The sequence below is a fragment of the Dromiciops gliroides genome, chromosome 1, assembly GCF_019393635.1.
Source record: "Dromiciops gliroides isolate mDroGli1 chromosome 1, mDroGli1.pri, whole genome shotgun sequence".
Taxonomy (NCBI): domain Eukaryota; kingdom Metazoa; phylum Chordata; class Mammalia; order Microbiotheria; family Microbiotheriidae; genus Dromiciops; species Dromiciops gliroides.
In genome coordinates this window covers 6,529,862-6,543,535 of record NC_057861.1, presented here as the reverse complement: position 1 = coordinate 6,543,535, position 13,674 = coordinate 6,529,862, and the positions used below count along the sequence as shown (strand labels likewise).

The following is a 13,674-nucleotide window of genomic DNA, read 5'->3' as shown; positions in this document are numbered from 1 at the left end:
CCTCATTAAAGATTCCTAGGGCCTGGGGCAGCTAGGTAACACAGTGGATAGAGCACTGGCCCTGGATTCAGGAAGACCTGAGTTTGAGTCCAACCTCAGACACTTGACAATTACTAGCTGTGTGACCCTGGGCAAGTCACTTAATCCCAATTGCTTCTCACTCACACACACACACACACACACACACACAAGATTCCTAGGGCCCACCTCTCCTTGGTGCCCCTCAGTCTCTCCTCAGCATCATCCCTGTCTGGGACGAGGTGATGATGGGACCCCACCCTGTGGAATGTAAGCTTCTCTGTATCCCCAGTGCTTGGCAAAGTGCCTTGTGACTAGTAGATGTTTCCAAACCCCTCTTGCATTTGAATGTCCCATAGGATCACTGTGAGGAGAGTGCTTTGTAAACTGTGAAGTGCTCCAGAAGAGTGAGCTGTCCAATGGGACTCTCATGGCCCCAGCTGGTTCACTCACCCTCCAAGAACTATGAACCACACTGAGAAGATCCCTTCCCATCCCTGTGACCCAACCTCCCCCTCCTTGACAAATGGGAGAGGGATGTGCCTAAGGTCACCCCAGCACTCAGTAGCAGTGTTTCTGACTCAAGCCTAGAGTTCCTGAATCCAAGCTCAGGGAATTTTCTATTAAATCCGTTTCCTCTCCCCAAAGGAAGATAAAAGGGCAGGGGAGGGGGGTCAAGGTTGTCTCCTCCAAGCTCAGCAATACCCTGCAAGGAATGGTGGGGCCTGTGCAAATCCAAGGGGTGGGGCCCGGACGGGAAGCCAGGCTGGAGCTCAGAGGGACCCAAGGGCCAGGAGTAGAGGGAGGGAATGAATGGTACAGTAAACACAGTGGGTTGGGCTGAGGAGGCCCAACTGAGCCTCCACCCTTCCCTCTCGTCCTTTGCTTGGGGCAAACCAGTCAGAACAGGGCTGGGCAGGCTGGCGGCTGGCTCTAGCTGGGAGTGAATTGGGACACAGCGAGACACTGTTTGTTTTCCTGTGGGTTTGGATAATAACACCACAGCAGGCTGGAAAGAAAAGGGCATTTGATTTACCATTGTTTGGGGAACACATTTCCGAGGCCAGGAGACATCAGCTGTTCCTGTGTTTCTGGCTGGGCTATCAGGCTTGGACTCTCAGAAATGCCTTCCTTTGCTTCTTATCTGCAGCTTGGGGGTGCCTGGTGGTGATCGGGAGTGATAAAGATGCAGGAAGATGCAGGCAGCAAGAGAGCGAGGCTGCTCCTTCCGGCACTCATTGCTTTTTCTCTCTGTTTGGCAGGTGGGGGACAAGGATGCCCAGATCTGACCTGCAAGAGCCCGATCCAGGAGGGGCGAAGAGGGCACTGTAGCAGCCGCGGCGGCAGCAGCACCGGGAGGCTCTCCAGCCGACCCTGGCAACATCTCCAGAGCAACAAGAAAATAGAGTTAAAAGACAGGCAAACGGAGGCCGAGCCCAAACTGTGCAGCTCTTCACCTTTGGCCCGAAGGAAGGCAAATCATTATGCCGAAGAGGAAGGGGTCCCTGAGAGATCGGGCCAAGCCGAGGAGAAGGGACGTGTCTTCTCGTTAAAGGGAATGTGCCACCATTCCTTCTGTGGGCAGGGGAGCACCATGAGAGGCGGGGAAGAAACAGTCCGTCTGTGGCTGCCCGTCTGCAGGTCTTCACCCCCCTGCTGGGAGTGAGCTGGTTGGTACAGACCTGTTGGCCCATCGGGTATTGGAGAGTTCTGTTCTTTTTTTCCACAAGGTGCACCTGGCACACGCGGACTCAAAGACGCTGCAGCTCCCCACGCAGAGGCACCGAGGAGCGGGCGAGCCAGAGAGGGAGAGGCAGAGCCAGATCCCGTCTCAGCTTCCCCGCCCTTTCGGCCGGCTCCCCGCTGCTATACCATGGGATGTCGGCAAAGCTCGGAGGACAAAGAGGCAGCCCGGCGGTCCAGGAGGATTGACCGCCACCTGCGCTCAGAGAGCCAGCGCCAACGCCGAGAGATCAAGCTGCTTCTCCTGGGCACCAGTAACTCGGGCAAGAGCACCATCGTCAAGCAGATGAAGATCATCCACAGCGGGGGCTTCAACCTGGAGGCCTGCAAGGAGTACAAGCCCCTGATCGTCTACAACGCCATCGACTCCCTGACGCGCATCATCCGCGCGCTGGCGGCTCTCAAGATCGAGTTCCACAACCCGGACCGGGCCTACGATGCCGTGCAGCTCTTCGCCCTGACGGGCCCCGCCGAGAGCCGCGGGGAGATCACCCCCGAGCTGCTGGGCGTCATGAAGCGGCTCTGGGCGGACCCAGGGGTGCAGCAGTGCTTCTGCCGCTCCAGCGAGTACCACCTGGAGGACAATGCGGCCTACTACCTGAACGACCTCGAAAGGATCGCCGCACTGGACTACATCCCCACGGTCGAGGACATTCTGCGCTCCCGGGACATGACCACTGGCATTGTGGAGAACAAGTTCACCTTCAAGGAGCTGACGTTCAAAATGGTGGACGTGGGGGGCCAGAGGTCAGAGCGCAAAAAATGGATTCATTGTTTCGAGGGAGTGACAGCAATAATCTTCTGCGTGGAGCTCAGCGGCTATGACTTGAAGCTCTACGAGGACAACCAGACGGTAAGTATGGCGCGACCTGAGCCCGCGGGCCCGGCGATGCTCTGTGCGGTCTGTGTGCGTGATCGTTCTGCGGCGGCCCGGGCCAGGCAGAGGGTCCTCGTTCTAAGGTTCTAAGGCTCCGGCGGCCGGCGCACTGGGGGAAGAGGGAGGGCGGCGCGTTGGAGGGAAAGGGTGGCGCCGCTCGCAGGACCAGGGCTGCGGCCCCCGTGGCTCTTCCTGCCGCCGGCTCCCGTTCCCTTTGTTTTCCATGCTTATCCATTCTCCCAGGGAGCGGCTGAGCCGCAGGGAGAAGAGCCAGGGCACAGAGACCCCCGCCAACTCCGCAGGGGCTGCCTAGCAGGCACTGTTCCCCACCCAACCACAAGGCCTGGGTCTTGGGGAGGGCCTCTTTCCAGTCCTCCCTGCCCAGTGCGCAGGCCTGGCAGGATTCTGGGAGTGTGACGAGGTGAATGGTGGGGGCACGTGTGCGGTCTGCTGGGAACACACTGTAATAAGGCAATCCCTGAGGGAGAGCCCCCTGAAGTCACCCACACTTCAGGGACATAAAGAGTTGTTCAGCTGGGGAGCGTCCTCCCCGCCCCCCTCCAGCCCCAGGAAAGGCTCCAAGCCTGGAACCAGGGCCATCTCCTGCCCCACTGAGCTCTGCCAGTTTACTGGCTGCCTGTGCTAGTGGTCCCTGGGCCCTGACAGCCTGCCTCCCCCCATGCCAAAGGCTGCCCTCCCCCAGCTGGCACAGGAGGATGGGGAGGTCTCCCCAGCTGGACGCTCCCCCTCTTGTTCATGCCCTTCCTCCTTCCTCTGACCCTTGACTTCCTCATGGCCCCAGGTTAGTCACTGCACGGGCATAGGCTGAGGAGCCCAAGGGCAGGTGACTGTCAGGAGCAAGGACTGGTGCCACGTCACACAGCTGATCAGGGACAGAGCCAGCATTCGAACCCGGGTCTCCTGATTCCAGCCTAGTCCGGTGTTTTCGGTCCTCCCTAGGTTTCAGGACTTGAACTCAGGGCAGAGCCTGTGGGCCCCTTGGGGGTCAAGTCCCTGAACCTGTGTCTCAGCAGCCTAAGCTTCACAAAGGTCTTCCTCACTCCACCCCGGGAATGCCTGGAGGAGGGGTGCCAGTCATTCAAGGACCCTTTCCTAAGCACTGGCTGCGAGGGGGCTGACCCTGAGCACAGAGAAGTAAGACAGTGCACTAGAGAAGGCACAGCTGTGTTCCCTGAGGTCTGAGGGAGGCAGACAGCACTGCCTGGGATGGACACAAAGGAAGCCAGGTTTTTGGTTTTTGTTTTTAAGTGAGGCAATTGGGGTTAAGTGACTTGCTCAGGGTCACACAGCTAGTAAGTGTTAAGTGTCTGAGGCTGGATTTGAACTTAGGTCCTCCTGAATCCAGGGCCAGTGCTCTATCTACTTAATGCACCACCTAGCTGCCCTGGAAGCCAGGTTTGATGGTCTACACTTCTTGGTCATTTTGCAGTTGCATCGGACTCTCTGGGACCCCATTTGGGGTTTGGGGTTTCTCATGTCTTTCTCCAGCCCATTTTACAGATGAGGAAACTGAGGCAAACAGGGTGATGTGACTTGCCCAGGTCACCCAGCTTCTAAGTGTCTGAGGCAGGATTTGAACTCAGGAAGAGGAGTCTTCCTGACTCCAGGCTGGGGACTCTCCCTACTCCCTTGATGCCCCTGTATCTCCAATCTACAGCTCAACAAACTGAAACCAGAAAGGGAAAGGGAAATGACCTACCTGAGGACACGAGATTGCTATGGGGCAGGACTGGGCACTTTCCCCAACCATACCAGGCTGCCCCACTAGGATTTACTCAGCACCTACTTAAACTGATGCTGGGCACTGTTCACCTTGGAAAGCCAAGGTAAAGCAGTCATTCCCCTAAGGTCCTGGCCCCTCCCCCTGCACCCACACTTCCTTCAGAGAGCCCTCCCTGGACGACAGCCCAAGACCAGCAGGGCAGCATCAGGGGGTCACACAGCAAGCTTGCCACCCTGAGGCTTCCTGCCCTCGTGCTTCCCTCCACCTCTCTCTGTCTCTCTGTCTCTCTCTGTCTCTCTGTCTGTCTCTCTCTGTCTCTCTGTCTCTGTCTGTCTCTCTGTCTCTGTCTCTCTTTCTGTCTCTGTCTCTCTGTCTGTCTCTCTGTCTCTATCTCTCTGTCTCTCTCTCTGTCTCTCTCTCTCTCTCTCTCTCTCACACACACACACACACACACACACACACACACACACACAGAGCCACCCATCCCAGTTGATCTTCCATGCTGAGCCATTCACCACGTATCTGCTGCCTCCCTCCGTGCCCCACTGTGCCTTGACCTGGGGCCCACAGTGTCCACTAGCTGTGTTGAGAAACACAGCTGTGTGGGGGTGCTGATGGGAAAGCACTAGACAGCTGGATCAGAAGGCAAGGACATGCCTCTGTCCTTGCAGTGGTAACCCATTCAGCAAGCTGGGAGGACTCTCGCGTCTGGTCCCACAGTAAGAGAAGGGCCCTGCTCCCCTGGGGCCTCCTGAGGAGGCTGCCCAATGGAGGCCCCCACTTCCCCCAAGGCCCGCCTGCTCAGGTGTTGGGATCTGCCCTCTAGAGCCATCTCCTAGTCTCCCTTCTGCCCAAGTCACCTCTACCCTCAGCTTGAATCACAATCTGTCAAGAACCAAATAAACGACCCTGAGAGCCTTTTCTTCCCCTCAGGCCTTCTGAGACTGGTAGGCTGTCCTTCCATCTGTCTGTCTGTGTGGCCCAGGTTTCTGACCTCTGATATTCTGGTGTGTCCTCATAGCTGGTAGCCTTTGTAGAATAAGAGGATTGAAGTCAGGCCTGGGGGCCATGGGCCATGGAATCTGGGGAAGGAAAGGACCCTAGAACATGGAAGATCACAGCTGAGAGGAATCTTGAAGAAGGTGCATGCGTGGCAGAGGTCTCACTCAAACCCTCAAGTGGCGCAGGCTATACCTCAGGGTCAGCAGGCAAACAGTGGGTGCGGGAGGACCTTGGCCTGGGCCCTTGGCTGCAGATTCCCGTGTCAGGGAAAGAAAGCAAAGGTGCTCTTTTGTCTCTCTCTTCAGTGCCCCATCCCGGAGCCCAGAGCCCTCATGCCACCGTCTGTGGGCCCTAAACGCCTCTCCCTTCTCCCAACAGCCCATGGAAAGGTGCCGCGCTTGCTCTGTAGGGCCGTGATGGGAATAATGGGGGGATGGCTGATGGTGGTGGAACATACTGGTTTATTACTAGCAGCCAGAGCATGAAGTGGGCCTGGACAGAGGCACTAAGCAAGCTGCTGGGACTCCCCTCCTGGGAGGTGTCATGGTTCAAATCTGAGCTCCCCCTACCACCTCGCTGGGTGACCTCGGACAAGTCACTCCTCCTTGCTGGGCCTCAGCTTCTGTGTCTGCGATTCTGAAACACTGACAACTCGAAGCACCTCCTCCGCAAGGTCACTGGGAAAGGGCACTGAACAAAAGAGTCGAGTGTCTGTTGAGAGGAGTGCAGTGGGACACAAGGCAGGGAGGGATCCCTTGGGCCCTTGCGTGGGGAGCTGGTGCTGGGAGGGTGGGGGAGTAAAGGCGTGTTTTGGCTCAGGTGCTCTCGGAATTGGGCCGTTAAATTGCCCCTTGATGCAGCTCCTTCCCATGTCCTGCCGGTGGCTACTTCCCAAGGCCCCAGAAGCCAGGTGTCTGCTCTCTCCTAAGTCACAGTTGGGGGGAGGGGTCACCATAAAGTAGCAGCAGCCCTTAGAGACCCAGGGCTGCCAGTTAGCTTCCAGCACAGAACTTCTCCTAGCATGACCACTGGGCCTTCCCGGGTGCTGACGCCCAGTCCTATAGATGGGATTCTAGTCCACCGGGGAGAAAAATGCATGTGTCCTCAACCCTTTGTCTCCCCATCTCACCACCACCCTGCCCCGACAGGGAGATGCAGTTGGATAGTAAGCAATTCGAGTGAAGGAAGAAGAACTGGGGGCTTTAGTGGACCACACTCAAGTAAAGTCACAAGTATGACCTGTAATCCCCTCTACCCCTGGAGGGGTTCGGCTGAATAACCATCTAGTGTCCTGAAAGAGGGGTGGGCTGGGCCCAGCAGCCGCTGTCCTGCTCAAAGCCTCCACAAACTGGACCCTCGGGTCCAGTTCTGAGCACCCCATTTTACTCTAGCAAAGATAAGATGGCGCATGCACAGAGTGCTGCCTAGGGGGTGGGGAGGCCGAGCCATGTCCGCTCTCTCTTCCAGCGCAGCCTGTGCCGGAGACCGCCCTGCTCTGTCTCTATTGATCTCCGCGTTCTTGTGTTTCTAGCCTGGGTCGTCCCTGCGGGGCGTCGGCAGGGAGATCAGAGCGGGGGGACACAAGCCAAGGAGATGGGAGCTCTGCCAGCGCGGGCCCCAGGCATGAGGCCGACACCCCTCTGTACCTCCCTGTCTCACGCACGGCCGAGCACTGGTTTTGTGTCTGCAGACATGGCCTAGTGGGAAGAGAAGGCCTGGGTTGGAATCCTAGCTCTCTCCCTTCCTACCTCTGTGACTTTGGCCAAGTCTTTTCCCCCCTGCTTATCCCAGTAGGATGATTAAGGTGCTCTCCATGGTCCCGGCCAAGTAACCCTAAAATACGAACTCCCCGGCCAAGCCCTCAGCGGTGGTTGGGGATGCGGAGCCTGCACGCTCCAAGAGTCCAAGGAGGCAGCCCTGGCATCCTCCCGACCGGGCTGCCCCATCTAACAGGAAGTGTCCCCGGCCCCTGGGGCCCCGGCGGCCTGCCGTGCACACCCTTCTCCGCACCAGGTCTTAGCCTCATCTAAATCAAACCCGGCTCTTCCCAGAAGCCTTCCTGAGCTAACCAGCTGCAAGGGCTTGCTCCCTTCCCCAGTGACCGCTCCTAGAAGGGGAGCACTCTGAGCTTCAGGGTTTGCCCCCAAGCCCCAGCTCTCACCTCCAAGGGCCCTTGGGTTCTGACAGGTTTGACGGAGGACTCGTGCTTCCAAGCATCTTCGGGCAGAGCACCTTCTCCCCAACTACTCTGTGAAATAGGTCGTGTGAGGATTACTCCCCCCCACACTTTACAAGAGGAGAAACTGAGGCTGTGAGCTGTCCAGTGACTTGTCTAGGGTCATATGGCTGGTAAGGGTCTGAGGTAGGATTTGAACCCAGGCCTCCTGGCCCCCAGGCCAGCCCCAAACCCTAACCATTCTGCCACACTGCTACATTGTGTTCTAATGTCATGTGCCATCTACCTGCTCCGTGGGTTTAGGCAACTCTCTGAGCCTCAGTTTCTTCTTCTGTCCAATAGAGACCCTATGCCTTGCTGACTGCTTGTGTGCCACTGGACAAGTCGCTTCCCCTCCCTGGGCCTCGGCTTCCTTGAACCCTGACAAATAAGGTGGCTGGCCCTGAGGGCCTCTGACGAGCCTCCCAGCTGGAGGACCTAGAGCCTGTGAGCTGAGCAGACATCCGAGCTGCTCTTCTTCCCAAGGCCTCTCAGGCATGCTCCAACCTGCAGTGCTCTCAGGGCTAGGCTCCTTCCCAGGGTCCCCTCGGAGGCCAGCTTCCAGTTCTAGAACCTTACTCCTAAGAGAGGGAGCTGCCTTAGGGGCCCCCTAAGGGCCTGCCCCTGGGATACAAACACAAGTACAGCAGCACAGGCCCTCCGTCAGAGGCCTGTGAGCAGGCAGGCTGAAGCAGTCACTCTCTCCAGATCACACCTGGCAACAGGAGGTGGGCCTTGGTGAGCACCTGGGGGGTGGCCCCCCCAAATTCAGGACCCCTTGAACCTGTGCTAGTTCTGGCACCTTCTCTCTGAGCCTCGGTTACCTCACCGTGTATGTGTATATAAGTAGGTTTACATGTGTGTAGGGGGTGTGCATGTGTATGTACACATATTCATGCATGTGTGTACATGCATGTGCATGTGCATGTGCATGTATGTGCATGCACGTGTGCCCCTGGCTCCCACAGGCCTGGACATTTGTCATATCTCTGATGAGGTCCCTTAGCCCTCCACCAGTAACTCCTTCCTGAGCCAAGACAAGGAGGCAGCTGGGACAGGAGCAAAGCTTGGGCCAGGGATAGACCCGAGGCCAGGGACAAAGGTTAGGAGTAGAGCTCAGACTATAGGCCTCCCTGAGGCCAGCCCAGGACTGTGGCTTCTGGCACACCATTCCTGGGTGGCTGGCCTCAGCAGTGGTCCTGCCACGTTCCCTTGTGGCTTGGCAGATTTCCCTCAGCTGCACAGCGGGTAACGGGGCACCAGGGAGCCACAGGCTCCCTCCAGCAAGGCCTCGTCCTCTGGGTCCCAGCAACATTTCTTCCCTTTGCTGAGGTCTCGGGATAGAACCTTTCCCCACAGAGCCAGGTGGGTGTGGGAGCAGCATCTGCCCCAGCTGCCTCCCCCTGCGTCAGTGTGTTGCCAAGGAGAAAAAGAGGAGCCTGGGAGTCTGCCGGCACAAAGCGCCATGAAGACCCAGGCAGATGCCAAAGAGAAGAATCTCTGGGCAGAAAAAGAGCACTCAGAGTGAGCACCCAGAAGAAAGAAGGGGCTCTCACACTTGGCAGCATCAGCCCCAGCTCTTAGAGCTACATGAGGCACAGGATAGAGCCTCTTTGGGTCCGGAGCCACGTTCCAGGCTGGAACCCTGAGAGGTCCAAACCAACAGAGGAAGAGCGGAGGTGCTGGCAAGGGCTGGGTTACAGGCCAGCAAGCATGCCATGGGTCATTTCCCAGGGTGCCCTGGGAGACATATCCCCTTAGCAAAGGGCCACCAGGGCTGGAGGCTGGAACAGGACCCAGATGGCCCGAGGTTCCCAACTACCTGCCCTCAAGGGTAGCTCTAGCCCTGGACCTTCCCCTCCTCACCTCCTCCTGGGAGGGGGAACATCTTACCCTAATTCACACTAGCCTATTAGTGGCACCTTGGTGGCAGCCCAATTCCAGGGGCCACTGGAGCTTGGAGAGTGTAGAGGACACCAGAGATTGGCCCGGCAGCAGCCCTGCTCATGGGACTAGTGACTATCTAACTCTGTGGGTCCATCTAGCCCCAAGTCAGCTAAACTCTGAGTGGGTCCTCGGGGATCAGGTTGTGGCGAGGACTCAGATCTAGAAGCTGGTGCCCCCATGTAGAGATGACCTGGCCACGGGGAAGCTGTCACACTAGCATGGCGTCCCGCCAATGACCCAAGTCCTTTCTCTCTGGGTGAGAGGGGCACAAGCAAAGGAGAGGGACTGAGGGTCCTACCCCAGCCAGCCCATTTATGTAGCCATTTATATGATGCTGGAAGTGATAGGAGCATAGACATAGAGCCAAGGGGCCGGAGAGGTCATCAAAGGAAACTGCCCCATTTTACAGATGAGGGAACTGGGGCTGAGCGAAGTTGCCCAGGGTCACACAGTAAATTTCTGCAGCAGGATTTGAATGCGGGTCTCCCTGACTCCAAGGCAGCATTGTATCCACTGTGTTGCCCTTGAGAGAGAGAGAGAACGAGCAAGCTCAGGAAGCTCGTGGTAGAGGCCTGGTCTCCTGATCCACAGACACCTCCAAGGGTCAATCCCTGATCTCAGCCCAGCAGGAGGCCTCCCTGGCCTCAGAGAGTCTGCAGGCTTTGACTCTAAGAGCTGGGAGAACTGGCCAAGGTGCTGAGCCCCTTGGGAAGATCATGGAGCATCCAAGAAAAAGAAGAGGTGCCCTGGAAACCACAAGAGGCTCTGGAACAGGCATGTGTCCTGCTGCTCCAAAGAGAGAAGGGGAGGGGGCTGCAAACTTTAGGCCAGCAAGGAGCTCTGCTCGACTGATTCCAAATGCAGTGAGCGGAGACGCCCACGTTCATGAGGACAGGCCCTGCTGGCTTCAGGCCCCAGGCTAGAGCCTCCACATTTTAGCAAAGGATTTGGATGGAGGTCAGGGTGTCACAGGGATTTGTGCTTGACTCTGTCCTGGAAGGGACACAGGAGGATACTGAGGCTGAGGGATCTGTCCAAGGTCACAAAGTCAGGAAGCCTCAGGGGTGGGATGTGGCCCAAAGCCCACAGGGGAGGAGGGGGACATCTCAGGGCGACATGAGACCAGAGAGAAGGGGCCGATTAGGGCCTCCTGAGAGTGTGTGTGGAGCCTCATCTCTCCACAGTGCAGAGAGCCTGCACTGTCTGCCCTCAAAGGAAATGTGGGGAGACCTTCAGGACCAGAGATTGGGGAGCAGTTCAGCTTAGCTACAAGCCACACTAGGTGAAGGGCAGTAGGGTCGACTCCTGCTGGAAAGGGAATTTGGTGCCATGTCGGGTAGGGCGTGAATGCCAGGCCAATGAGGCTGCCTTCTACCCAGGGGGCACTTCAGGGCATTAGACCCCGGCTTCTTTACCTTTTATCACTCTCCATCCTTTTTCATCTGAGAAATTTTGATGCGACCGCGGGTACATAGGTTTATAAAATAGGGATCCACAACCTTTTACTGTGGCCAAATTTTTCATGACCCCAACATTCAGTTACATGACCCCATATGGGGTCAAGACCCACAGTTTAAGAAACTTTGCATTAGGGGGATTAGTCTGGCAGGAGAGAGGGAAAGGGGAAGGAGCAGAGAGTCCGGAGGCAGGGAGACAATGGACCAGGAGGCTAGGCCAATAGCCCAGGTGAGGCGTAAGGCCCAAGCCTAACCAGGAGCAGAGAAGAGAGCATGGCAGAGGTAGAGTTGCCAGGATTGAGCCTAGTCAGATGCTTTCAAGTGTTGAGCCTGGGTGACAATGGGAGGTCAGGAGTGTTCTAGACAGAAGCAGGAAATTGAGAGCAGGGGAAGACTGAGAGAGGGGAAGAACTAAAGGTTGGGCTGTTAAACTGGAGGTGCTAGCGACCTGGCCAGTGGGAAATGCCCAGAAAACAGGGGAAGTTAGGGACCAGAGCCCTGGAGAGAGGTTAGGGCTGAACATGATAGATTTGGCTGCGGGGAGGGGGGTCATCAGAGGGTTTCTGCCCAGGGGTAATGATGGAAGTCTTAGAAAGTGTTGGGGAAAAAAGGGAAAAGGACCCAGGACAGAGACTTGGGTATAGACAGATGCAAGGGGAAGATGATTCAGCAAAAGGGACCAAAAACAATGGACAGGGAGGCCAAAGGAAGAGAGGCCCAGAGGAGCTAGTGACTGGCTCAGGTCAGATTCAAACCCAGGTCTTTCTGATTTCAATTTATCCACTATTCAATACTGCCTCAAAAATATCTGGATGGGGCAGCTAGGTGGCGCAGTGGATAGAGCACTGGCCCAGGAGTCAAGAGGACCTGAGTTCAAATCTGGCCTCAGACACTTGACACTAGTTATGTGAACCTGGGCAAGTCACTTAACCCCAGTTGCCTCACCAAAAAAAAAAAAAACAAAAAAAAAAAAACTCTGGATAGGCTAGATATTGGGCCAAACCGAATAAGATTCACTATAACAGGGATAAATGAAAAATCTTTTTTTTTTTAAATCAACAAAGGGAGGAGTCCCTGCACACAGTTTTGCCATTTCGTTCTCCAGCTCATTTGACAGATGAGGGTCACCCAGCTAGGAAGTATCTCAGGCAGGATTTGAACTCGGGTCTTCCCTGTGCCACCAAGCTGCCCCAACACCTTCTCTACCTCCCTCCTTTCCTACCCCTTCAGTTCATGGAAACTTATGAGTCTAATAACTCCAAGGGTCCCAGTGGAATGAAGACTGGTTATGGCTGAGAAGAGGGAGGGGACCCTCAGGCAGGGCTGCTGAGGAAAGCAGGGTTGAGGAGAGGAGAGCCCAAGGCTCACACACAGTTGTGCCACAAGCCAGTGGGGAGCCCCGGCTGAGCCAGGTCCTCTCTGGGCCTCCAGGGCCCGCTCTGCTCTGACACTTGATTCTCGGCTCTTCCTGCATAGGCCAGGAGGGCTCCCCGGTCCACAGCCTGCCCTCTTGCCCAGGCACCACGTGGGTGATAGCTTTCCCTGCCTCGCCAATGAGGCAGCCCAGGCAAGGCACTGCCCTCTGCTTTTCCCAGATTCTGTGGCCGCCCCAGGGCCCAGCTGCTCCAAAGCTCGCGGGGCAGACCAGGCCACACGGTTGGCAGAAGGAACTGCTGCCATAGCCCTCAAGGCCACGCCACTCTTATCCCTCCATCCTCAGCCCAGGCCTAGAACAACAAAGACACATCCAGGTGGGAGCCACAGCCTTCACCCAGGCTTTCACTCTCCCTCAGTGAGGGTGATACAAGGGACAAACAGAGCTTTGTTCTGAGGGCAACACGGGGCAGAGAAGGGGTGGCAGGAGGCCAAGGGGAAATGGCTTCTTGTCCCTGGATGCTGACAGAGGTGGAAGGACAGACGACAAGAACACTAGCCCTTTCTGGTCCCCTATGCCCCCCACCCAAGGGCACCTTCCTGGTAGGTGCGTTCTTCATTCAGACCAGGGTGCTGGGCCCCAGGCTCAGACAGATATTACGGGGAACAGGACACATACACAGATAACTGTAAACTACCAAGTGACTGAACAGGGCCAGGGGCTTCTTCAGTGAGGTTCCTGAGCGGGGAGGTCACTGCACAGACAAGAGCAGGTCAGACTTCCCAGAGGAAGTGGCAGCTGAGTTGGGCTTGAATGGACAGAGCTGATCTAAACAGGCAAGGATAATCAATAGGACTGGAGAGCCAGAGGCCACCCCATCCAAGCCCAAGAGGAAAGGAGCCCCCGCTTCAGTAACATCTTCAAGGAAGGACCATACATGGAAGGAGGCAGGGAGGACGAGCTGCAGGACTCTCATGACCAGGCAGAGACTTCCTAGGCAACAGGGGGCTCAGAGCAGCACGATGTGCCCAGATCTGGCAGCCTACAAAGGGTGAGCTGCTGTGGGAAGCAGCCAGAGTGAGGGAGCGAGTGAGTGAGGGAGGGAGCGAGTGCTTGTGAGACCCCTGGGTGCTGACAGCAGGAGTTGGGAGGAGGCAGATCCAGAGGACACCGGCTACGTGTTGAGGAGAGCCCCAGGTTCCCATACAAGTTGTGCCACAAGTCCTGGGGCCTCAGCCCCTTCTCTGGCTGCCTAACCAATCCCAGGCCCATAGGGCGCCAGGGACCACCTTGGGC

General features: G+C 56.9%; 2 protein-coding genes across 2 annotated transcripts in view; one reads left to right on the top strand and one right to left on the bottom strand.

Annotated features, from left to right (window-relative positions):
* The window catches only part of RSPH14 (radial spoke head 14 homolog), a 168,696-nt gene that overhangs the window by 74,057 nt on the left and 80,965 nt on the right, over positions 1 to 13,674 (bottom strand). The gene's annotated exons all lie outside the window — the stretch shown is intronic.
* Positions 1 to 13,674, top strand: part of GNAZ (G protein subunit alpha z) — a 102,603-nt gene that overhangs the window by 42,400 nt on the left and 46,529 nt on the right. Inside the window, exon 2 of the mRNA XM_043989484.1 lies at positions 1,281 to 2,614. Coding sequence (XP_043845419.1) covers positions 1,892 to 2,614 — 723 coding nt within the window. The 5' untranslated portion in view covers positions 1,281 to 1,891. The remainder of the gene's footprint in view (positions 1 to 1,280; positions 2,615 to 13,674) is intronic.